The sequence below is a fragment of the Girardinichthys multiradiatus genome, chromosome 6 (assembly GCF_021462225.1).
Source record: "Girardinichthys multiradiatus isolate DD_20200921_A chromosome 6, DD_fGirMul_XY1, whole genome shotgun sequence".
Taxonomy (NCBI): Eukaryota; Metazoa; Chordata; class Actinopteri; order Cyprinodontiformes; family Goodeidae; genus Girardinichthys; species Girardinichthys multiradiatus.
In genome coordinates, this window is record NC_061799.1 from 31,381,679 (window position 1) to 31,408,075 (window position 26,397).

Sequence of the window (26,397 nt, forward strand, 5' to 3'; positions counted from 1 at the left end):
CAGTGAAGACGGAGAAGAAAACTGTACAATTCAACGAGGAGATCCAGGTGGAGACAATAGAGCCTGAGCAGGAGCCTGTTTATATAGACGAGGTGAGTTCCCCTCTGACTCGTCATTGTATCGGCTCCATCAGTGCAGAGATTTATTATGACATTTCAAAGTTGTTACTTGCTAATGGTACTATGTGTGGTGTTACTAAATTTAAGAATTTCACTCTGGATCATGATTTAACTACAGTATTTACATAAGCTTGTGAACGTTTTAGGACAAAATGGACCAGCTGCTCCAAATGATTCAGAGTGCAGATCCTACAGACAACCAGTCGGACAGCGTCGAGTTACTCCAGCTGGAAGGTAAACAGAACTTAACATCTGAATGAATTCACTGGAGGTGAATTAAGTTGAAACTTACGGTAGCCGATACGTGCAAACACTCAACAAACACATGAAATATGCAAACTCCAAAACACCAAAAACCAATGCAACAGAAAAACGCTGCAAAAGAAAAATGCTGCAATCACAGAAAATAGACAGAGGCGAATGGAAAAAGGCTGCAAATACAAAAACAACAGCAAGTAAAAATAAAAATGGTGCAAACTCACTCCACAAAACGGACGTGCACCAGACTACTTGGAGTTGACCACCAAGTGATATGGTAGGGAAGAAAGATAAGGGAAGCTTTCCTTCATTTCCTTCAAATACCGCAACAAGTGGTTGTAATATTTTACAATGTTATAGAACAGCAGCATATTTACGTCGGTAATATTAGTGGTCGACACCCTTAGTGGTCGGGTGACTTCCGTTTTGTGAAGCGAGTTTGCAGCTTTTTTAACTTCTTGTTGTTTTTGTAATTGCTCCTTTTGCTTCTGTCTATTTTCTGTGACTGCAGCGTTTATCTGTTGCATTGTTGGTTTTTGTGTTTGTGTGTTTTGGAGTTTGCATCATTCATAAATTTGCTGCGCGTTTAGTCATTTGATGCGTCTTTGCACCTGTCGGCCACCATAAAAACTAGACTGTTTACTTGAGATGGAACACATCAGCTTCGTTTCTGTTTTACCTCAGGTGCGTGTAATCAAATGGGACCCCTCATTGACCAGAAGTTGGAGGATATAGATAGGTATGTTGGTGCCATGGTGTATAAAAGGTGTCATGCATTTGTTTTGTTTTGCATCCTTCTCATGACTGATGGCTTTATAGAGTGAAATCCTTCCTTATTTTTTCTAACCTATCTGCAAACTAGGACCAACTAAATAATGTAAAGTTTCCTCAAATTTGTTTGTTTGTACAGGATAAATGTCACATTCTATGTGAAGAATAATTTCAATGATTTATCAAAATTTCATTAGCAGGGGTTTTATACAATTTGTAGAGCGACTGCAAGTTGAATACCTACTGAGAGGTTGCTAACATATGAACCTTTTTGTATTTATGTCCAGGAAGCACTCTGAGCTGTCAGACCTAAATGTGAAGGTGATGGAAGCCTTGTCTCTATATGCAAAGCTGATGAATGAAGATCCAGTATATGCCATGTATGCCAAGCTGCAGAGCCAGCAGTACTACATGCAGCAGCCTGCTAGTGCAGCACAGCAGGTAAAGTTTTGGGTTGGTTTTTAATATGTGGTCTGGATATATTTGGTTTGGGTTTTTACACAGCTTGTAATATGTCAGTCTGCTTAACGTGTTCCAAACCAAATAAGAAAACTAAGTTTAGTATTCCAAACAGCCTCTTTATATTGATCCACAATGAATTGAGCCTTTATTGCTAGTCTATGGCAGTGAGATTTTTTTTTGTTTGAAGCAGAGTAAAAATGTTTTGCATATTATGTATTCTGTATGTAAGTGCTAATATTTAAAACCATGAGTTCAGGAATGCATTTCACATTGGCAGTGAAATAAATTGCAATCAGTAACTCCAAAGAGTCTCTTCTTCATAAGGTTTCTGTATGAAGAATGTGGTTGTGTTTATCTCTGCAGGTCTACCCTGGTCAGCCTGCGTCAGGTTCGTACGCCATGAGCAGTACCGGAGTGCAAGGTTATACGGTTCCTGTGGAGCAGCTTCCTGCTGGGGCACCCATTCCTGGTCAGCCAGCTCACAGGTGAGTTTCTGAAACATAAATCTCTTTCTTGATGCACTAAAACTTATCAATTTCTTCTGACATAAATGTTAGCGTTCCCCTTCTTCATGTGCTGTCTTGAGTTTCCAAGGTTAGTTCTCGCCCTCATGTTCTAAATGTATTTTCTGTTTGTCTGTTTTAATTTGACTGTTACTGCCCTTGTAGTTGTTTTGATTTTTACTCTTAAAGCCAAATGGAAGATAACAAACTTTGGTAGCATTTTTTCTTAATGTTGCTGTTGTTTAAAGATTAGTTTTGGTGCTTTTTTATTTTATTATTTTTATTTAATGTCATTGCTGTCTTGTGCTTAATTATGTAGTAAATGTTGTAAGGTTGGGTAGAATCCCACTTCCTATTTCAAATGAAGAAATCTGTTATATTATCATTTTTATTAACAATAAAATGAGAAAATACTTACTTTTGCTATTTGTATTTGCAAGCACTTCCACCCTGTTGTTTTTAAGTGTGCACCTGAAAAATTAGTTTTTAAAGGCTTGGAAACAAAACAAATCACATGAAAATTGGGATTCCTAAAAAGTGATTAGAAGTTTGATATTTACCTTTTCTTACCACCCAAATTTGACTATCCTACTGTTTGTAAACCCTTTTTTGCTGTTTTTATGCACTATTTAAACACATTCCGGCTTGTGAACTATTTTAAATTAGATTATTGAGAATAACAACAACTTAATTTATCAAGTATTTTCTTTTTTGTAAGATTTCTAAGGACTCCACAAAAACGCAAGTTGGAGATGAAGTTAGAAAGAGACCAAAGTACAGTAGCACATCAAAAGTAAAGACATTAAATAAGCCAAATGGACAAATAGAAAAGGCACATTTCTAAAGAACCTTTTAGATTATGTCATAAATCATTATCAGAACTCCATCTGTTGGAACCCATTGGTTGAAAACACATTTTAGGCCAATTATTTCATGATGTGTTCATGAGTCTGGTCATTTACAGCCCCATAAATTCACATTAAAATGTACTAATGTTTACACCAACTAAATAACTAAATTTACACAAAAGTAGTTCTGTAGCAGTTTGTGACTTTGAACCTCTTATGTAGTAAACTAAAAGAAAAAGTAGGATGGTCCGAATATTCCAACTCAATGCTGTTGATGTTCTGTTTCCCCACTCTCAACGCAGCGATGTCCACATGTATATGGGTCAGCCACCGGTCTACACTGCAGCCCCCGGTGCTATGGCTCCAGCAGACATTCAGTCCTACCCAAACCCAGCCAGCGCCACGGGCCCCGCACTGTGCACAGCTCCCGCAGGCATGACGCAGACGGCGAACTACCGCGCCCCCTCCGGCACAAGCTTAGTGCCTCATTCAGACGTACCACAGGGCCCTTACTCAGAGAAAGCCTTGCTATAGGGCTCCACTCCTCCTTGTTACAGATAGGGTAAACATATACCAATTATCACCCCACCGTAAGAAATAGTTCATTGTTGTTTCTGTTGAGGAGCAGGTTTAAAAATTTCAAACACATCAGGCAAACACCTGCGTTTGGTGCAGCTCGTGTTTTATTTAGCAAACCCACATGTAAAAAATACAGTGACTTCTTTCTGCTGGTCATGGAGTGTTTGTGAGGTTCTGACTTGAGCTAACAAGTAGTTTGAAGGTATGCATCATTTCTTATTGATCATGTTTGCACATTTTTACCTATTCAGATGTTGGAAAATACAGCTGCTTTAAGTTGGACTGATGGGTCATGGTTCTAGTCTAAGCACCTAATGTAAATCTGGCCACAATAAACTCCACTTTTTCTGTAAAAAATCTTTAATAATTTAACAATGTTAGATTTAAAGATTTTTAGGAATACCTAATTGTTACTTTTTTTATAGACTCTTCAAAAGGGTCTGATAGTCCTGTTTTAGATTTTCTTTTGTTTTAGAATTTATAAACAGAAAAAATATCATTTGAATTCTTTGTTTTCACATCTTCTGAATTTTTAAATATAATTGCATTTATTTTGCCATGTTAGACACATCTTACTCTTAGAAATGATATGAGTCTAACGGTCTAATCAATATAAGTGCATCTAAATAAATTACAATATCATCGAAAGTTGATTTGAGTAGTACAGTTCAAAAGGTGAAACTCGTTGACTCATTATACACAGATTGATATGTTTCAAGCATTTATCTGTTAATTTTGATGATTATGGCTTACAGCTAATAAAGACTCAAGATTCAGCTTGTGACAAAATAGAATAGAGTATGACTTAAAACCAATTTAAAACAAAAAAAAAAGGGACTTTTTGAAAGAAATTTGACCCAAATACTGAACAAGCTTTGCTTCACAAGTCCTTTCAAGGCTATGGTTATCACTGTTGCTAGTGCATATTTTCAGCTAAACACTAAACTTTCTACTAGACCACTTGGCTGCAGCTGTCTGTGAACAGCCAGCTTCTTCAGCAACTTTTGTTTGGACCTTCCTTGTGGAGGTTGCTAATGACTGTCTGTTAGACAGTTGTCAAGGTAACAATCTCCTTCATGTTTATGTGGGCCAAAACCTAACATTTGTCTGTTTTATTGGTGGTATTTAATATTCTGAATTTTCTGAAAAACTAGAGTTTGGGTTTCAGTTTAGCTTTAGATCATAATTATCAAAATAAACAGAAACAAGCATGTAAAATGCATTATTGAGATGCACATCTATATATGATTATTAGAATTTGTCAACTTCTTAATAACAATGTCAGCTCTATGTAAACAAAAAGTTTTACCAAATAGAGTAAACAAATGTAACTGTAGTTACGGTGTAATGCCATTTTATTTAGATGATGCACATGTGAAATAGAGCAGTTCTTTCACATTACTATTAATAGGCCTACATCTGTGGACTTACATTAAAACACTAACATTAAGACAAATTCAGTATGCCACAGTGATCCCATCCACAACAGCTAATTACAGTCCTGTTCATACCATAAAAAGGTTGTTTTTTTCACTTGTTTTCTACTTTTTTATTCAAATCAAAACACTAAACTGGAGATATTATGCTCCAGCTAATCTACAAGTTTCATCAACTTTTAAAAGTACTGAAAACTGAAGTCACTTTGATTTTCTTGCGGATGCATGCACATGACTCCTGTAAATACTACACTAAGGTAGTACCCATGAGGTTGGTTGTATGTTGGCACAGCTCTGGGTGTTTTCTCCTAGCCTCAAAGCTGATTCTTCTGTTTAAGCATGCCCCTGGTGAGTTAAAGGTGTATAAGCATCCCTACATGTCCATTGTCCATTGCAACACAAGCAGTTTCATATTTTCCAGGGGGATGCAGGCCTCCGTGTCCATCGAGGCTGTGCTAACATGCATGCACCACCGACTTGGCTACAAAGGGGAGAACTCTATGAGCCCCATTGATTTTGATTTCTTTTTTTCTTTTTCTAGTGCATTCTAATTTATGTTTAACTATTATTAGGATATTTTAATTAAGTATTGCAGGATGTATGTATTCAAAGAATAGAGTGGGATGTGTGATATTCTGCCTAACTTAGTTGTATATTTCAGATGAGAATCTGGACATTTCTCTCTTATTGTACTGTAGGTTTAATGGTAACATTAGAACTGACTGAAATCGAGCCCTGATGTGTGTTTTGTGATTTCTCAGACTTGTGTTAACACCGATGGATGCTTTATGTGATGAAGAGACATTAGTCGAAGATTATGTTTAGGTGCCATCTCTCACCCAACATTAAATGATGCATTTAATGTGTTCTTAGTCCCAAATAATTTGTATGGCTTCTACATGTAGCAAGTCTTCAAGAAGGATTGGATGTTTGGAAAAACAGATTTTCAATAAGCTAGTAAAATAAAATAAAGCTATTTGTGTATTGTATTAAATTATGCTTTGTGAAGGAAATTTGAATTATTGATTCTGAAGTACATTTTAGAGTTGGGACATGTTTCAGTACTCTAGTGACAAACTTTTCTCATTGCATTTTCTCTTTGGATATCTTGTTTCAAATGTGTAATGTTTTGCCATCCATGTGTCACCTTATGAATGCAAAACACCTCCTATTTAAGGCTTAGTATTTAGACTCTGTTTTTGAGAATTTAATTTTAACATAAATATAGTTGAGACAAGCTAAATGAGTCATTATTTTGCCTCCTTCAGTTTAATGTAAGAAAATCTACTCCATTTAACCATAACAGCTGTTCTGGGACCATGAGAGAAAGACCCAGCTTATTGTTATGCATCATCCAAATGGATCATCTTACCGGACCGATGAGGGACTGCAGCCCTGATGGAACCTTTTCTTTTTGTACAGGATTGAGATGCTGCCTGTTTTTTTTTTGTTTTTTTTTAAGTTTTAAGCCAACATTATCGTAAAGGTTCTGTCCAAACCTGTACTCTGCTGTTTCTATGTATTCTTTTAACCATACCTAATAATTGGTATTCACAATAAAACCAGGCCAAGTGTACAGAGTAATGTGTGTGGCTTTGTTTTTTTTTCTTTATTTTCAAGATTTAGTGGAATCTGTTTTGCATTAATGATATTTTGAAAGATTAGCTCTTCAGTGGTGGCTTTTGTCATGTATGAAAGTACTCTTAATGCTGTTTTTATTTCTTTATTTTTCTTTTGCTTGGTCAGGTAGTGGGAATTTGCACCCCCTACACTGCTGTGTTTGTTTTAAATCAGCTCTAAAAACAGAAAACCCCTTTCGAATTGATAGTACCGTATACAGAATAACTTGGAGACCTTCATTGGTCAAAAGATTGAAGGTTGACCACTAATGGTCTTTCTGTGGCCAATGGCGACATTTAAAAAAATTAGGGCAGCTGATTGGCAATATTTCAGGGTGATAATTTTGTATATCTGTTAATTGTCTACCTATTTTAGCGACCTGTATATTAGCTACCCCCAACAAAAAATTGTTATAAAATAAAAATAGAAAATGTAATTTACATAACTGTTCTACTTAGTGCTATAATATTCTTTTTTTTTTAGCTTTGGTGTTTATTTGAAATCTGCTTCAACCTGTCAGGACGTTTTTTATGTCACATTTGCAAATTAGAAACTGAAAATGAGGGCTGTGATGCTGTTTGCCTCCATTTCTGGTATTAACAATTTGTTTACACACGTTTTAATGTGATACTTTAAACATTGGGCACAATGTTTTCCACAATGAAAACAAATCTGCTTCCTTGAAAACATTTTTCTATTCACAGTTTCCATCATATTTTAAAAGAAGTATGGTCCTGACATGTTTTATTAATCCTAAATGTAGCTATTTTATCCATTACATAGGTCAGCCATATTTAATAATTTTCCAACTCTGTATGATTTCTTTTTTTTTCTTAAGTTTCTCTTCATATCTAGTTTAAAAGGCATCTGACACCAGCAGCAAAGCAAACATTGCTGCAGTGATTCTCAAATATTTTCTGTCATGTTCCACTAGGGGACAGACATTTCTCTGCACCTCCCTGAATTGAGAACTATTGATAACCTGATAAAATGTATTTACTTTTCTGTACAAATCCCTGTATGAATTGCTGGCACCAGCATTCTGCATAAAGTCACTTGATTATTGAAATAGATAAAGGAACTAATACAGATAATCCAACCTGCCCCTTGGGGGGAGCGGGTCCCACTAACTGAGAAATACTGTATTACAGTATGTATACTTAAACCTACCTCCGTTAAACATTGTTCCTTGTGTTCTTTTTCAAAGGTTTATCTTCCTAAGAAATATAGAAATTCATAAATGTGAATTTTTAAGCTTAATGTAAAACCACTAAAACTTCGGATTTATTTAAATATCTGTACAGATGTGTTACTTAAAATGATACCTACATTAAAATTTGTTTTTGTTCAATCCTTATTCCAGGTGTAACAACTGTCTTCTCAATGCCAGTAGATGGAGACCTGGTTCTATGTGTGGACATGGTTACTAGTAAAAGACGAAGCTAAAGTGACTTTTGAAGAAGCAGCATTTTGGGAAATGTTTGCTTTCATTTTCCTTCCTTTTTTTGCTATTGTAACATAAACAAATATACAAAACTGTGACAAAGATGTAATTTGTTTTGGTAATCACTGAAAAGAGAACATGCCTGATGTCAGTCTAATTATCATTTTTATATAACTTCTGCATATTTTAAGCAACTGTGCTATTTCTCCTTGAAGTTATGGGATGAGGATAGCTTCTGTTTTGGTAGTTATAAAAAGATAAGTGTGACTAGCTCATTAGCTGGACAGTAAAACAATACAGCCTCCAATGCAGCGTAAGCAGCTTTCAGAGTTCAACAACCCTGCAGGCTTGTTCTCAGGGAGATGATTGTCAAAGTCTTTAGCTCAAGTTTCAAAGCAGCCACCAGTGTTCAGGGATCATGCCTTCAGGGAAAACGGTGAAGCTTGTCATGTACGAGGGGATGCAGTTTGCAGCTCTCGTTGTCCCTGTCTTTGTAATCATGGAGAGATTTGCCAGACTCATAAGAGATGTGAAAGGACATAATGTGACTGCTTACTGGCTTGTGGTGGCTGCCTCTGTTGCCTATGTGACCTCTGCGACCCTCCTGGTGTGGGTTCCTCTCAAATACATGATCCTGAAGAAGCGGAGATTCATCTTGAAGATCACACAGTGGTGAGTTAAAATAATATATCTTCAGTTGTCTAAGTGTGCATTGAAATGAATCTGTGATGATCATTCGAGGCCTTACTGAAAGTAGTTAGTGCAAAGATATGTTGAATGCCTGGGCTAAAAAATGGTGTCCTCTGTTCTGGATTAGAAAATGTATCTGCTGAAAAGGTAAAGTGTGACACTGAATGATCTATGCAGATTATTACAGTTGCTTGGCTTTAAACTTTACAGCTTAGAATACAGTCAATTAAGGCTTTTATGGGGTTTTTTCTAAAAGTGTACACAAAATATTTTAACATTGTTAATATAAAGGAGATATTTCAAACTAGAAGAATTGAAAACTATTAGGGCTTATACAGAAATCTGTTTTATTGATTGCAAGTATAGGCAAGAACATTTGGTGCATATGGTATCTGTGATGTCACTATTCAATGCAAAAATATACTCCTTGAACCTTTTCACATTTTGTTACGCTACAAATGCAAACCTCAATGTATGTTATTGGGATTTTATGTGATATATCAACACAAAGTAGGGTATACCACAAACTGAACTAAAAGGGAAATTAATTAGTAATTTAGCCATTTTTGTTTTTTACAAATTAAATCTTACATGATACAAATCTGATATCCCTATATAAAATGTGGTACAATCCCTTCAGATGTCACTTAAGATCTTAGAGGTTTGTCCGAGAACATTATTGGGCAGGCAGCATCATAAATACCAAGGAACGCAGCAGAAACGCTCATGATTCCAACCACAAAAAAGAAAAATTTTTTTATATTTAAATTGAATACTTTCCAACCAAAAATCAAATAACCACTTGGTTATTGTTTTCATTTATTGGCTTCTGATGGAAATATTCACAAAACATTCATATAGCTGTTGTGCAGAAGTGTAGGTTACTGAACAATATCCTAAGCTCTTAACACCAAATGAATAAATAGGAAAAAGTAGGCCACTGCTGCCATCCCACAAAACTGACACACTATGCAAGGAGAACTGTAATTAGAGAAGCAAAGAAGAGGCCCATGGTAACTTTGGAGGAGCTGCAGAGATTAGAGGTCAGGTTGGAGAATCTGTTAACAGGATTGTATTGGCTGTGAATGCTTCACATGTGCCCTTTATGGGAGAGTGGCAAGAAAAAAAAGCATTTTTGAAAGAAAGCCACCAGAAATCTTTTTTGCAATATGCACTAAGTTATTTAGGGGATACAGCAAATGTGGAAGAAGGTGCTGTGGTTAGATGAAACCAAAAACTGAACTTTTTTAGCATGAATACAAAATGCTATTTGTGGAGATAACTAACACTGTACATAACCCTGAAAACACCATCCATACTGTGAAACATGGTGGTGACAGTGATATGCTGTGGGGATGCTTTACTTCAACATTGACAGAGAGGTTAGTCGTAATTGATGGGATAATGGAAGGAGAAAAATACAGGCCAATCTTAAAAGTTAACCTGAAATTACACTGAAGTTGGTGGTTGTAATGTGACAAAATGTAAAAAGAAATCTCAAGTGGAAACAATTCTTGTTTAAGGCACTGCATCCACTTCTCTGCAGTCAATATCACTTTCATTTAGCATGTATTTTTACTATACTTCCCATAGAAAGCCTATGATCATGAGGTGTAACTTGTTCACCCTACAAAGACAATTTAGGGTATAGATTAATGGATGTGCAATGTGCTGGAGTTTAAATGTCCCAACAATAATAAAATGGAGCACAATGCCATTCCTACACTGATAATGATACGAGAATGCAGAACATAAATATATGGTCAAATCATATTACAAAACATTTATCACATTTTTATGATCTTAACAAGATTTTCTTATTCACTTTTTAGGAGACCGATAGTACTGACATATCTCCTCCTGTCACCGTTGCCATGTTTTGCAATTCTAATAGCCAGCTCCAAGGTAATGCTATCAAGACTGATCACTGCTGTCTCTGAGATGCACCTGTTGACTTTTTCTTCTGTAATGCTCCAGCTGGGTCCTTGAAAATGCTCATATTTTCTTTAAACAACCCATCTAAGACAGAAACACCTCTTTGTTGGTGAAAAATGATCTTGAGGTGCTATAATCCCTTTAGCAGTTTATGGTCAGTATTGCACAATGAACTGCTCTTTATGTTTGCAAGATTTTCTGTGTACTGAACCATTTCTTGAGATGACTTTTTCATAATGTGAAATTTTGTAAATGAGATACATTGTAAACTGTAGAGTCTTGTGTGCAATATAATACACAGTTTAGGTAAAAATAACTCTTGGGAATAAAAGTCCCCTTCAGTATCTTGGTTCAGACAGATAGGTCCACTGCAGCCAGGTGTCTCTGCCTCTAATGTGTTTACAATTTATTGAGTTTGTTAAACTAAATCCCTGAAATTCAGATGATTTTAGGACACACAAAACATTGGATCACCTGTATTCCACTCTAAAATGTAGTTCTAGTTACAGTTGTAATTGTAGTCGTTGGTTTAATGTAGAGTAATGTTTGCTTCTAAACTGTATACACTAGGAACTGAGAATGGACTTAAAAGTCACTCTTAAATGCAGATGTACTTGACTACTTGTGTCTCCTGGTACTGAACAGGACTTTGGCACCATTACAACAAAAAACGGGAGTGAAATGTCACAAGACTGTGCTGTCTATGTTAGATACTAAGTAACAGGTAGCAAAGAAAAACAGGTTTTCTATTAACCCAAACTTTAATGGCATCCAACACCCTGAGATGGATAATCAAAAAATGGTCATGCCAAACTGTTTTCTTTGACACTTTGATCTAAGAATATCTGGAACGTTAGATATGTCACATTTAAAAGTAATGGCATCCAACTCATTTTTGTTCATTGTAGTAGTTCTCCATCTAGTGTAAGAGTGGTCAGCAGCTTCTCTAACATGGTTGTGTGAATAAATCTAGTAAAACCTAGAATGGAAAACCTACTCTTTCTGAGTCTGTGCAAAAATTGTAATGAAATGTTTCAGTTTGACTTCTTTGTGTTCCCCTATAATTTCAAAGCATTGATGAGTTTGTTGTACTACTAAGCTAACAACTTAAATGTCCTTTCAGGAAACTCTCTAGGATTCAATCAGTTCTATGACTGCACTGATTTGAGATACTTGGTGTAATTAATTAAATTTATTGTTCTTCAAATTCTCACAGCTCAGGGTTAAGGCTGCACAATATATTGCAAATTGCCATTCTGTCAACTTTGTTGTACATTATATCAACATCTTAAAGAATTGCTAAATAAATATTATAAATATTGGTGATTTGGGCTTGTTTTGCATTCACTTTCCCTGGGCACCTTGCACTCATTTGGTCAGCCATGAATGTCTTTCTGTACCAAACTATTCTAAGGTCAAACATAAGGCTCTCTGTCTGTTGGCTTAAGATTGGCTGAAATTAGGTCATGAACAGGACACTGATTCCAATACTGTAAATCTACAACAGAATGGCTGTAAAAAAAAAAAAAAACTAGGTGTTGGAATGGCCTCATCAAAGTCCACACTATAACCTGGTTTAAATATGGTTGTGAGACCTTAGGAAAACTGTGCGGAAGCAAATGTCTGCAAACGTCAATGAAGTAAAAATAGTGTTGTAAAGAGTGTCCAAACTTCCTTCTTTCACATGTGATACAGTATCAAAGTAATCCAGGAAGTGACTACTGCATTTTATTCCTGATGAAGTTGGTTTTACAAGGAACAGCGTAATGGAAACTTTTTTTCACATGATTTTATATTTCCACTAAATTTGGAAATTAGAATCTAAGTGACAGTCTCATCACAAATCGCTCTGTCTTTTTACATTTGCTACAATATAAATCAAGCAAGACTACTTTAAAATATCTTTTCTTTAGTGAATTTACTTTTGAAAACTGCTCACAACTTCAATGAATTAAGATGTTATTATCCATTTTGCTGTTATTGAACTGTAGGTCCAGTTGGACAATGGACAAAAACTCGACCATTTCACAGAGCTGCCTGTTTCCTTGGTTCTTTTCTCCCTGATTTGTGTGGATATCATAGAAAGGATACAACCTTACAGGCTTACGGGCAAAGGTAAGGCTTAAATCATTATTTTTTCATGAGTTCAAATCAATCCTTCATCTATAATGTGGTCTTATCAGAATCAGAATGAACTTTACTGTCACGTTTATACAGTCAAACAATGGATTGGACTCTGGTACACTTTGCGCTAGGTAGACATTTTACATTTTACACACACACATATATATATATATATATATATATATATATATATATATACATAAAACGGGAAGCTTAAGTAATGTTTACACAAAGTCATTATGTAAGAGGTCATGCAAGGTAGAAATTACAAAATACATTTTTTAAACGTACATATATAGACAATTAACTTTTAAATGAGTATAATGTGAGATCAGTCCAAGTATGCATTGTGTTGTTCTGGAACCCTGACAAGTTTTCCTCAGAGAAACGTCCTAGGAGAAGAAACTGTCTCTGTGGCGGCTGGCTTTAGCAGACATTGCTCTGTAGGTAAAAACCTAAACAGTTTTTGTGCAGGATGTGTGAGGTCTGCTGAGATGTTAGCTGCCATTTTCCTGACCCCTAGACCTGTACAGTCCTGGATAGAGGGAAGGTCAGCCCTGATGATTCTCTCTGCGGACCTGATTGCTCGTTGCAGTCTGGACCCGTCCTGTTTTGTGGATGAGCCAAACCACACTGAGATGGATGAAGACAGGACAGACTGAATTATGGCAGTGTAGAAGATGACCAGCAGCTCCTGTGGAAGGGAGTAATTCTTGAGTTGCCTCAGGAAGTGTGTGAGGACCATCTCAGCTTTCGTGAAATGGTGGTTCCTAGGAACCAGAAGTCGTCAATAGTAGATACAGTGTTGTTGAGGATAGTGGGGGGGGTGGAGGCAGGGGGGGGGGGTTAAGTTACAGGTGGTTCTGACCACACCAGTGTACTAGATGCAGACTCATCACTGTCCTGGATCAGTCCAATAACAGTGGTGTCATTTTATTGTAAAGAATGACCATTAAGGGCCCCTTTCACAAGTTTACAGGATCTTCAAACATCCTTATAAAACACTTTTCAACCAGAACCAGAGTCAAGTAACCAATAGGGGTGCAGACCGGGCCTAGGAAGCCGTAATCAATGTATCTTTCATTTATACTGTATGTCATAAGATGTTGCTTATGTGGAATACATGTTCTTATGGTGCTGACCATGTTGCCAACTTACCATTTTGGACATAATTTTGGTTGTTTTATACTGCATATTTTCTGGGTATGAAAAAGACCTGTCTTTCAAAGGTCAATATCTTTCATATTTCGTTAAATTGAATCGCTCAACACAGGAATCAAAACTGTGGTCAAGGGGAGCACATTGTAATGTAGAATCTTTAGGGAAAAAGTACAATTTATGCAGTTATACATAAGATTTTAACATTAGCATTTTCATTTATCTCCACTCTTCAATAAAAAATTCACTAGCAAAAGAAATAACCTGATTTGCAAAGCTAAGGCATATGGGTATGAAAGGAAGAAAACAGTAACATTTAGGTAAAAAATGTAGTACAACCTGGCAAAGGGGTGAACTGGTCTAGAGCCTTTTTTCTTGTTAATACCGTCATCACACTGTTGCATTTCTCCCTTTAGTTTCAATGGCATATGAATACACAGTGCAATGGTAAAAATAACACTACAGCCCTGCTCTACAATGGAGATAACACTGTAGCTACACCATTTGGTCAACACATAAACCTGATTCCCTCAGATATTTTTGGCAAGTTGAAAAATTCTGCCACATAAACACAGCAGCGTGTGTGCCACTACCATAGAGTGGAGGATATATGACTTAAACATAGTAGCAGTGACCCAAAACTAACATTACCTAATCTCACAGTAAGAAATCCTGACAGTTTACTTATCTTGTAGTATGTTGGATGCTTGAAACTAAAAGCGGAGCTGATAGCATGACTTACTTCCTTAATAATTTAACAAATACAAAAAGGGTGTGGGGACTTCCCGGCAAAAGTTATACAGTCCTTAAGCAATTGAACACCATAAATCCTACAGTACATTCCAATACACACATATCATTCAGAACAGGGGCGCAATAATAGTAACTAATGAACCTTAAATTTGGTAAAAGAACGTGGTGTTCCACATACAGGTCCTTCTCAAAATATTAGCATATTGTGATAAAGTTCATTATTTTCCATAATGTCATGATGAAAATTTAACATTCATATATTTTAGATTCATTGCACACTAACTGAAATATTTCAAGTCTTTTATTGTCTTAATACGGATGATTTTGGCATACAGCTCATGAAAACCCAAAATTCCTATCTCACAAAATTAGCATATTTCATCCGACCAATAAAAGAAAAGTGTTTTTAATACAAAAAACGTCAACCTTCAAATAATCATGTACAGTTATGCACTCAATACTTGGTCGGGAATCCTTTGGCAGAAATGACTGCTTCAATGCGGCGTGGCATGGAGGCAATCAGCCTGTGGCACTGCTGAGGTCTTATGGAGGCCCAGGATGCTTCGATAGCGGCCTTTAGCTCATCCAGAGTGTTGGGTCTTGAGTCTCTCAACGTTCTCTTCACAATATCCCACAGATTCTCTATGGGGTTCAGGTCAGGAGAGTTGGCAGGCCAATTGAGCACAGTGATACCATGGTCAGTAAACCATTTACCAGTGGTTTTGGCACTGTGAGCAGGTGCCAGGTCGTGCTGAAAAATGAAATCTTCATCTCCATAAAGCTTTTCAGCAGATGGAAGCATGAAGTGCTCCAACATCTCCTGATAGCTAGCTGCTCATCTGAAAAAAGTACTTTGGACCACTGAGCAACAGTCCAGTGCTGCTTCTCTGTAGCCCAGGTCAGGCGCTTCTGCCGCTGTTTCTGGTTCAAAAGTGGCTTGACCTGGGGAATGCGGCACCTGTAGCCCATTTCCTGCACACGCCTGTGCACGGTGGCTCTGGATGTATCTACTCCAGACTCAGTCCACTGCTTCCGCAGGTCCCCCAAGGTCTGGAATTGGCCCTTCTCCACAATCTTCCTCAGGGTCCGGTCACCTCTTCTCGTTGTGCAGCGTTTTCTGCCACACTTTTTCCTTCCCACAGATCTCCCACTGAGGTGCCTTGATACAGCACTCTGGGAACAGCCTATTTGTTCAGAAATTTCTTTCTGTGTCTTACCCTCTTGCTTGAGGGTGTCAATAGTGGCCTTCTGGACAGCAGTTAGGTCGGCAGTCTTACCCATGATTGGGGTTTTGAGTGATGAACCAGGCTGGGAGTTTTAAAGGCCTCAGGAATCTTTTGCAGGTGTTTAGAGTTAACTCGTTGATTCAGATGATTAGGTTCATAGCTCGTTTAGAGACCCTTTTAATGACATGCTAATTTTGTGAGATAGGAATTTTGGGTTTTCATGAGCTGTATGCCAAAATCATCCGTATTAAGACAATAAAAGACCTGAAATATTTCAGTTAGTGTGCAATGAATCTAAAATATATGAATGTTAAATTTTCATCATTACATTATGGAAAATAATGAACTTTATCACAATATGCTAATATTTTGAGAAGGACCTGTAATTATCTTCTATTTTTCATGTTTAAACATGTGTAATGTGTTTTCAATATGCCAGTTTACATGGCAAGATAGGGAAAACTGATAGATATGAAAGCAGCTCTACAAAGAAAATATTTACATTCTATGTTAAAAACACCACGGTAATGTGTGTCTTGAGACTGTGCAGTCTGTTAGAAATAGAGCCCCTCCTTGAACCGCCTGAGCTTGTGCAGAAGGTCTAGAGATAGCGACTAGAAATAGTCGGGTTCGCCTCCATGTACAGCGTGGGCTTTGGAACCCATCTCCTCGAGAGGGGCTGGACTCTCTTCTACTCTGTAGTGGCCCGTTGGGAGAGGCGGTGGGCTGGGGTGGGTTTGCTTGTTGCCCCCCAGCTCAGCCGTCTCGTGTTGGGGTTTACTGCTGTGGATGAGAGGGTCGCATCCCTGCACCTTTGGGTTGGGGACAGGTCCTCTGACTGTCGTTTCGGCCTACGGGCCGAGCGGTAGTGCGGAGCACTCGGCCTTCTTGGCAGCCCTGTCGGGGGTGCTGCATAGTGTCCCTCCCGGGGACTCCATTATTCTGCTGGTGGACTTTAACGCCCACAAGGGAAAACGACAGTGACACCTGGAGGGCCATGATTGGGAGGAATGGCCTCCCCGATCTGAATCCAAGTGGTGTTTCATTGGACTTCTGTGCTAGTCACGGATTGTCCATAATGAACACCATGTTCAAGCATAAGGGTGTTCATCAGTGCACCTTCAGCCACATGTTTTGGACACTCGGGTGAAGAGAGGGGCTGAGCTGTCCACTGATCACCACCTGGTGGTTAGTTGGATCTGCTGGAAGAGGAGAAAGTCGGACAGACTTTGCAGGCCCAAGCGCATAGTTAGGGTCTGTTGGAAACGTCTGGCAGAGGCCTCAGCCAGAGATGTATTCAACTCTCTCGGCTGGCCTGGAAACGCCTTGGGCTCCCCCTGGAGGTGCTGGAGGAGGTGTCTGGGGAGAGGGATGTCTGGGTGTCTCTACTGAGTCTGTTGCCCCCATGACCCGATCCCGGATGAAGCAGAAGACGACAAGTACGAGTATTTATACTTCTATGTTAAAAACACCACAGTAATGTGTGTCTTGAGACTATGCAGTCTATGTTAGATATATAGCAACACATGGTAAAGAACTCATTCCATAACTCACACTTTAATGGCATCCAACACCCTGAGATGGATAAACAAAAAAAGGGTAAATGCAAACAGTTTTCTTTGATATTGTGCTCTTGGACTATCTGGAACTTAAGGTATATCACATTAAAGTAACTGCATACAACAAATATTTACAGAGCCATGTAATATCTCATTCTTCACTTCCTGATTGAAAGGCTATACATTGCCCTTTTCCTTATTTTCTGCTCTTCTTTCTGTTTTTTATTTAGCAAATAAAGCTAATTATTGTCATATGCTAAACTTTACCTAAACATAACAGTATTATGTTAGACTTGTATAACATCTAGTCTTGTCATTTGCAGCTAACAATATGGATTCTGGCTTCGACATGTCAAGGCCTGTTCTGACCCACCTGAAACAGGTGACTAGTGTTTCAGGTCAGCTTCCTGCTAATGAAGGCCAAAACGGTGTCATCCCAGACCAGGCAGAGGACAGAAATGGCACAATCAACAGAAGGCATGATCTCACTGAGTTTTCTCACAGCACACGGCCCAACGCTGCCTACCTCTACTCATCATCCTTAGGTCCTAAGCCTTATTCAGGTCCCCTAAGCTTCCTGTGGAGAAAAGATGGAAGGTCAGAGGTGTTTGTGGATAGTTTCTTGTTCTGGCTGGACACTGTGGAGATGGTACGAGTTGCAGGCGAGCCGTTAGTTTTCTACTCCACTTGGGTGTTCCCAGTTTACATCCTGGCTTTCCTTTCTTCTCTCCGGATGATCATTTGTCCCCACAGCTCCTTGATGTCGTTTGCAGGAGTTATACTGCAGGATCTTCCTTTCTTTGTCCTTCGTGTTGCACTGATTGTTGTGTTTGGTTTTGTAACACCTTTGTTGTATCCTCTGAAAAATATTCTGGTGAGCTTAACTTTTATCTACTTCACATGGATGACCAAGCTGAAGATATTTAAAAGGCGCAGCATGTTCTAAAGAGGAGTGATGAAGGGACCATTTCATAAGTGGATGTTTGAACTGTTGGTGTTCAAGAGCAGCACTGTAGACTACTACTAAAATACCATTTTTGTAATTAATAGTCTAATATATAATGGTGTGTAGACTGGAAAGGAGCGTTTTTACTTTAATGACATGTCAAAAACATATTCGCATTTCCTTAAATCTATCCAGTTCCTTGAAAATTATTCATTCCCTTAGAACTTTCTCACATTTGGTCACATCGCAGTTCAGTCAAATAAAACCTAAATGTATTGTATTTGGATTTCATATGACAGACTTAAATAAATAAAGTGCATAATTGAGAAGTATAAGGGAATAATCTCCACCTTGCTGATTCTATTTAGAAAAATAGATTAACTGGGCACTGGGTGGCTCAGTTGGTAGAGCTGGCGCACCATCTGCAGAGGCTATACACTCACCGACCACTTTATTAGGTACACCTGTCCAACTGCTCGTCAACACAAATTTCTAATGAGCCAATCACATGGCAGCAACTCAATGCATTTAGACATGTAGACATGGTCAAGACGATCTGCTGCAGTTCAAACGGAGCATCAGAATGGGGAAGAAAGGTGATTTAAGTGACTGAACGTGGCAAGGTTGTTGGCTGGTCTGAGTATTTCAGAAACTGCTGATCTACTGGGATTTTCACGCACTACCATCTCTAGGGTTTACAGAGAATGGTCCAAAAAAGAGAAAATGTCCAGTGAGCGGCAGTTTTGTGGGCACAAATGCCTTGTTAATGCCAGAGGTCAGAGGAGAATGGCCAGACTGGTTCGAGCTGATAGAAAGGCAACATTAACTCAAATAACCACTCGTTACAACCAAGGCATGAAGAAGTGCATCTCTGAATGCACAACACGTCGAACCTTGAGGCGGATGGGCTACAGCATCAGAAGACCACACTGGGTGCCACTCCTGTTAGAACAGGAAACTGAGGCTACAATTCGCACAGGCTCACTAAAATTGGACAATAGAAGATTGGAAAAACGTTGCCTGATCTGATGAGTCTCAATTTCTACTGCGACATTCGGATAGTAAGGTCAGAATTAGGCGTCAACAACGTGAAAGCATGGATCCATCCTGCCTTGTATCAATTGTTCAGGCTGGTGGTGGTGGTGTAATGGTGTGGGGGATATTTTCTTGGCACCCTTTGGGCCCCTTAGTACCAATTGAGCATCGTGTCAACGCCACAGCCTACTTGAGTATTGTTGTTGACCATGTCATCCCTTTATGACCACAGTGTACCCATCTTCTGATGGTTACTTCCAGCAGGATAATGCGCCATGTCATAAAGCACAAATCATCTCAGACTGGTTTCCTGAACATGACAATTAGTTCAATGTACTCAAATGGCCTCCACAGTTACCAGATCTCAATCCAATAGAGCACCTTTGGGATGTGGTGGAGCAGGAGATGTGCAGCCGACAAATCTGCAGCATCTGTGTGATGCAATCATGTCAATATGGACCAAACTCTCTGAGGAATGTTTCCAGTACCTTGTCAAATCTATGCCACGAAGGACGAAGGCAGTTCTGCAGTTCTGAGGGCAAAAGGGGGTCCAACAAGGTACTAGTAAAGTGTACCTAATAAAGTGACTGGTGAGTGTAGTTCTCAACACGGTTATCCTGGGTTCATTTCCTGGTCTCAGGCTCTTTGCTGCATGCCTTTCCCTTCTCTCTGCGCCCTGCTTTCTGTCAATCTACAGTTCAATAAAGACAACTAGTGCCAAGAAAATCTTCAAAACGTTTGAGTCACTTATATATGTTTTATCGTTAAGGTGGTGTAGTTCAGGGTGATATTCAGGCAGTGTTATTTTTTCATGACATTTAGTGTTTTGGATGTAGGCTAATAACTTCAGTTTTGGTGCCATCTGTCCCAAGTACACTGTTCTGTGTGCTTGCTGTGCCCCCTATGTCTTGTGGTAAACCTAGAAACAGAAATGTATACCTTTAAATCTGCTTTAAAATTCTCCACAGCTTTCTCCCTGACCAATGTGTTCCCTGGTCTTCATGATACTGATTGTTAACCAATGTTCTTCAACAAACATCTAAGGCCTTTACAGGACAGGTGGATTTAGGCTGATATTTAAGTCACATATTTGGACTCTAGATTATATCTCTCCTGAAGGCAGTTGGTTGCACAGGACTTGATTAAGGGGACTTATTGCCACATTTTTCAAATTTTCCTTTGGAAAGACAATGTAAAAATCATGTATTCTTTTTCTTCCCTTTACAATTATGCACTACTTTATGTCCGTCCATTACATTAAAATGCAATAAAATACACTAAAATTTTGAGTTTCAATCTGGCAAAATGTAAAGACGTACAAGGGGTATGAATAATTCTGCAAGACACTGTATATTTATTATATTTTTACACCTATGTTTTCTTGCTACATTTTGTTTTTAGAATATGTACATCTGTATACATAAAAAATAATAAATATTAAATATTACATATTTATTAGTACAGAATAAACACAGGTAAAAATGTTGTTTAAAGCTATATAAACTAAATGAGTGAGGGTGCCACTAAGAGAAGCCCTCTGTTTAAACAGGCTTAAACCCAGCAAAGATTATTTTCATTAAATAATAAGTTACTGTAAAATTCTGAAAAAAGTGTTATGTATCAGTACGAGTCAATTGAGCTGTGTACATGATTTCAACGTTTATAAAACACAAAACTTAACTTGAACAACATAAGTAGAGTTAATAGATTACTTTCTAAATGTGAATTCAACCAGTGTTTGCAGCGGAATCAGGAAGGAGGTGAGGCTGTCAAGATGAAGATCACCAAAACTTAGGGCTGAAGAAGGATGAGGAGCACTGAACCTTGGGTGCTGGGAGAACAAGAATCAAGGTTTAAATTTCACATACCAGTGAACAAAAAATTTAAATAATGCAGAACATGAAGCAAAATAAAATTAAAAGGACATTTTTAACATAACTTTGATTTGCTTTTGTTTCTTTTTTAGATGTCTATCTGTGATTGTATCAGTGCAGAACTCTACAGTGACAGCAAAGTAATTTTCCCTCTTCCACCAGGACACGTTAAACAGAATTACACCCACGATTCACATAGTTCCTGTGATGGATGGGCTTCGATTGAATCATTAAATCATGTTAAGCAATACGTCAAGCCAGTTTTTTCCAAAATAATAGAGGAAATAATAAAACTTGAAAAATAAATCTGAACAAATTCCCATGGAACCTTGGGAGAAACTTGTTAAAGATATGAGTAATAAAACACCAGCCAAGCAGCTGTAGCTCACAGTAAAAAAAACAGATCTGGCTGGTTTTCATTTATGGGCATAAAAAATGAAATTAACTTCCCCCTAATATCCCCAGAGCCATGATCTTCCTGCTTCTCAATAATTCATATAGTAATCTGCAAGAAGGTATTAGTGCAGCACGAGCAACACATGAGGGCTTCTTTGCAGTGCAGCTTGGTGGTGTGATGGACACACTTTTTCATTTGTGTGACACAGACGGACTGCCAAAGATGATCAAAGGAAAAAATAACAGTCTGCACCCCTTCCTCTTCATTTAGGACTTGAAAATCCCTGTTCATCAATGAACAGTTCTCATTTATTAGTTTTTACTTACCTATTTTTTGGTGTTTTAACTGTTCTTATTCTGTTAGTTTTGTAGTGGATGCTGGACTTTTACTGCTTATTTCGTATTTTGTGTAGCACTTTGGTCAGTTTAGGTGTGTAAAGTGCTTTATAAATAAAGCTTGATTGATTGATTTGTCAGCATTAAATTCATTTTACATACACACCTTCCTTTCGTGAAGCATTCCTGTCATAATCTATTTATATTTTGTTTAAGACTTAAAATATGGTTATTAAGACTTTCTGTATCCTGTAGTATAAATAAGAGGCCTAAATCTTTCAGCCACTCTTCAAAATGGGAAACACAAGAGATCAAGCCCACTTAGGTTTTGAATTGCATATGTTGATCTTAAGTCAGGTAACAAGAGAATAGTAACTCAACCAAATTTTCTTGTATCTGCAATTTGAGTATCAAGTAAGATAACTGGGACAACCAAGGTTGGACAAAGTTTATGATGCCACCACATACGGAGAATTTCAACGAAGGAATAAAATCTCCAAATCTCACTCTAGAGAACTGCGGCAAATTCTTCAGTGTATGGCAATAAAAGATGGACAATTTTGAGAATTCTGTACTGATCTTTACCAGAAATGACTATGACTGTGGGTGCCACTGTATGTAATCAATGTCTGGAATAACTTAATTACTTAGACAGGCTTGTTATCCATCAGAGGAAAACACTGAAAGTTCTTGTTGAAAGTCCTAGTTCTATTTCTACTTCATGACTAGAAACCCTCCCAATATTGACTACTTCCCACTCCCCTGTGTGGGGAGAAACAATTTGGCCAAATTGAATGCATTGTCTTTTATGAGAGTTTTCCAAACTGCCAAGACATATTTGATGAACCTATTAAATTTCTTACTGTCTTTTCTGTTTTTTAGGTAAGTGGCACAGGCTTAAGTAATGTTTACGATGAAACAAAGTCAATAAGTAAGAGGTCATGCAAAGTAGATTGGTACATCTAATTCAAACAAAATTGTAAAGCAATTACTTTAAATGTAAAGCACTTCTCAAATGTATTTTTGATTTTTGTTTCTACATTTTGTCACGTTACAACCAAGAACTTCAGCATATTTTATTGGGATGCGGAAGAACAATAATACATAGTTTCCTACAAATATAAATCTGTAAGGTGTGGTGTGCATTTGTATTCATGCTCCCTGAACCAATACTTTGTAGAACCTCGTTTCAAATGTTGCGGTACTTTCTTTTTTTTTTTTTTTTTTAACCAGTTTTTAATGTACAGGGACAAACATTCTTGGACTTTTCAATTTGGATTTATGTCTGGGCCATTCTACTACATCATTATGCTTTGTTATGCCAGTTTCGAATCATAAACTAGGAAAGCAGGTTTTCCTCCAGAATTTCCCTTTATTTAGTTCCATCTATGTAGTCATTAAGATCATATCCCACAGCATAATGTTGCCACCACTATGTGTTATCAGGATAATGTGTACAGTTAGTTTTTTTCCCCCCACACATACAGATTACATATAAATGAAAATGGTTAAATTGGTCTCATTTGACCAGAGAACCTTGAATATGGTTGTGGTAGGATGTCTTACAGCTTTCTTTCAACAATAGCTTTTTTCCGTGTCCCTCTTCCACCAATTGTATTTTCTATTACATCTCAATAAAATACACTGGAGTTTGCGGTTGTAATATGACCAAATAGAAAAAACTTTTAAGGGTACATTTGCAAGGCACTGTACAAAGCTGAGTCCTTTTGCAATTTCAGCCATTTGTTTAGTTTTGTTGTGGTGAATGACACCATAATAAACATTACCTACTTGTTATTGCAAGATTAGAACCTAGAAGCTTGTTGCTTCCTAGTTTTGCTTGAACAAAATGACAGTCTTTTAAAATGGGTTTAAATAGATGGGGAGTTACTGTCTGCACTTTCAGATTTCTTTTTTTTTTTTCTTTTGTCCGGATAGCTTTTAACTTTAATAAGTTTGTAATAAGTTGGAAAAACGTTTTTTTTAGCCCCTAAATTAGAATGTAGAAGAGTAAAAGAAAATTACTCAAAATAAAACAAATGCATGGGCACTTAGCTTGGACAAGGTGCTTGTGAAAATGATATCGAGAAACAACGGACATAAAGATTGGGCAGATAGTGTCGAGGGGGAGAAACAAGAGAGATAGGAGGCTAATGAGCAAGAGAGGAGGTGTTGTAAATCTGACAGACTGGAGGCGCATTTAAATTCAGGCTGTGTTTCTCCTGCGCTAGCCGAATGTTACCCGGCTCTAGCATGGCAACAGAGAGGGGCAGCACTTCAGCTGCAGCCTCTACACACACACACACACACACACACACACAGACAGTCGCAACAAGATCGCAAAGGGTGACTCAGGTAAGCTAAAATGCCCCTGAAGAGACAGTACCCCTGTGGAAGAAAATAGCATGCACAGCGAGAAAGAGAGATAGTGGATGAGGAGGAGGAGGAGCCACAGGGCTGGAATCTTTGAGGTGGAAGAAAAAGAGGACTGAAAAGAATTGAACCTGAAACTGTCTGATTCTGGACTCTTACAGTGGGCTTAAGAGAGAGGGATGAGGACAAGCAAGATGGATGTGGAGTGATGCAGGAGCTTTGACTAGACTAATGTGAGAGACTGAAGAGCGCTGAGAGACTCACAGAGAAGAAAATTATATTTAGTTTCAGCAGCAGATTGTTCTCGGTGTTTGAACTGGAGAGCAGGCTGAGGGATTCTCAACAGGGGAAGCTGAGACACTGATAGAGGTGAGGTGGAATGGAAAGGCAAAGATACAAACCGACAGATGAACCACCTGTTCTCTTACAGATGAGGTGAGCATATTAACACAAAGACATTAAGAAATCCTGCTGCTCTTCAGACTAACAAATGCTACTTAGGTGGCGGATATTTAGATATCTGCTGTCAGGATTTCCTGGACCTGGTCTCAAAAAAGGAAGCAGACACGTAACCCCAGGTGACCTCCCCTTTCCATCCTCCTACCATACATTTAATAACTTGTGGACTTTGTAGATTTGAGTCTTCATCTCCCATGGGATCCTTAAACTCCCTGATGAGCTTCTCTCATTGCGACCTGAGAGTATTTGTGAACTGGTCTTAAGGCGACCCACCCCCCGGAGGCTCAACCAGCCTGTCCTCTTCTCTTCCTAAAACTTGATGTCTTGATCTTGATGCATTGCTGTGGGCTGGGACACTGGCGGAGAGTGCCGTCCACCTATGTAAGTGGCAGCATCACCTGCAGGATCCACACACACCCTTTTGATCGCATAGCAACAGTGGAGTCTTGCAGTGGGGGTAGTGGGGATGGACTACAGTAGGGGAGATAGCAGTTAATTCACTCACACATGTTCATCCAAGCATCTTTTTAATCTGCAGTTTGTTAGCATGCTCAATTACACAAGGAGTGGATTTAGAGTGGGGAGTCTTGCACCTGTAATTCTTTCCTTTTATTCTCAGCTGGACTTTGGTTTTTTATGACAAAAAATTAAATGTCAGAAGGCTTACCCTTTTAATGCAGGTAGAAGGTTTTCCAAATTAATCCTTTGGTAACAGTTATTGGAAGCTTTCCAACTGGTTTAGAGTTTAAGAAAAGTAAGGAATAGCAAGTTTATTTAAACTGTACTATTCATGCCGAAAGTAATTCAGAGCACCCTAGAGGAAAATAAAGAAGGAAATATTTACAACGTTTACAAACAGGGAGCCAGTGCAGAGATTTAAGGACTTTATCATTGATTTTCTTGGTTCAGCAGAATAACTGTGGATGAGCTGCAGCTACATGATTCATTTTTACCTGTAAAGACATCATTACAATAATCTAACCTCCTAAAAATTAAAGCCGGCACCAGATTGCTTGTGTCATCTGCATCCTGGAAATGTTTTCTCACTTGTTGTGGGCAGATTTAATATTACATGTTTTATGGATGTTAAAATTCAGCTCTCAGTATATCACAACACCTAGGTTTTTACTTTCATTGAGTCAAGGTGATTGTTTATCCATTTGGGGCCAAAAACAATAGCTTATATCCTTTCTGCATTAAGGTGGAGGAAATTCTGACAAATCCTTACATTCAAAGTATGGACACACTTACTTAGTGACTGTGAAATACTGTGGTTTTATGGTGAAACATAAAGTTTAGTTTTATTGGTATACACATTTGAAGATATGTTGTAATATGTAATAAGCTGAGCTGGGTGGAGTATATAGGTCTTGATTAAGAGTAGCCATATTTTATTTTATTAGTTTACAGAACATGAAAAAATGCAAATAAAACAACACAATGTTAAAAGCACAAAAGAAAGAAAGACTGTGATAGCTCGGTTGAAACTAGTA

General features: G+C 38.0%; 3 protein-coding genes and 1 long non-coding RNA gene across 5 annotated transcripts in view; all 4 read left to right on the forward strand.

Annotated features, from left to right (window-relative positions):
* The window catches only part of LOC124870129 (collectin-12-like), a 66,235-nt gene extending 59,675 nt beyond the window's left edge, over positions 1-6,560 (forward strand). Inside the window, exons 18-23 of the mRNA XM_047368654.1 lie at positions 4-92; positions 266-353; positions 1,062-1,116; positions 1,436-1,589; positions 1,974-2,095; positions 3,264-6,560. Of these exons, the coding sequence (XP_047224610.1) occupies positions 4-92; positions 266-353; positions 1,062-1,116; positions 1,436-1,589; positions 1,974-2,095; positions 3,264-3,495 (740 nt within the window). The 3' untranslated portion in view covers positions 3,496-6,560. The remainder of the gene's footprint in view (positions 1-3; positions 93-265; positions 354-1,061; positions 1,117-1,435; positions 1,590-1,973; positions 2,096-3,263) is intronic.
* Positions 6,561-8,393: 1,833 nt separating this feature from the next.
* tmem236 (transmembrane protein 236) lies at positions 8,394-18,997 on the forward strand. Its single transcript, XM_047369100.1, has 4 exons — positions 8,394-8,712; positions 10,563-10,635; positions 12,657-12,780; positions 17,809-18,997. Exons 1-4 carry the CDS (start codon positions 8,459-8,461, stop codon positions 18,429-18,431), a joined length of 1,074 nt encoding a protein of 357 aa, XP_047225056.1. The 5' UTR covers positions 8,394-8,458; the 3' UTR covers positions 18,432-18,997.
* Positions 18,998-19,353: 356 nt separating this feature from the next.
* On the forward strand, positions 19,354-22,205 carry LOC124870318. Its single transcript, XR_007038735.1, has 2 exons — positions 19,354-21,317; positions 21,433-22,205. It is a non-coding gene; the product is annotated as an uncharacterized LOC124870318 (long non-coding RNA).
* A 2,423-nt stretch (positions 22,206-24,628) lies between these two features.
* LOC124869799 (voltage-dependent L-type calcium channel subunit beta-3-like) overlaps positions 24,629-26,397 on the forward strand; it is a 56,072-nt gene continuing 54,303 nt past the window's right edge. The window contains exon 1 of one of the 2 annotated variants that reach the window (XM_047367938.1): positions 24,629-25,285. In XM_047367938.1, the coding sequence (XP_047223894.1) occupies positions 25,238-25,285 (48 nt within the window). In that variant the 5' untranslated portion in view covers positions 24,629-25,237. The remainder of the gene's footprint in view (positions 25,286-26,397) is intronic. The other variant, XM_047367940.1, reaches the window with a different exon arrangement.

Coding starts and splice junctions, on each gene's coding strand:
- tmem236 (XM_047369100.1), top strand. CDS start 8,459: ATGCCTTCAGGGAAAACGGTGAAGCTTGTCATGTACGAGGGGATGCAG. Junction 8,713..10,562: donor ATCTTGAAGATCACACAGTG/GTGAGTTAAAAT, acceptor TTCACTTTTTAG/GAGACCGATAGTACTGACAT. Junction 12,781..17,808: donor TTACAGGCTTACGGGCAAAG/GTAAGGCTTAAA, acceptor TGTCATTTGCAG/CTAACAATATGGATTCTGGC.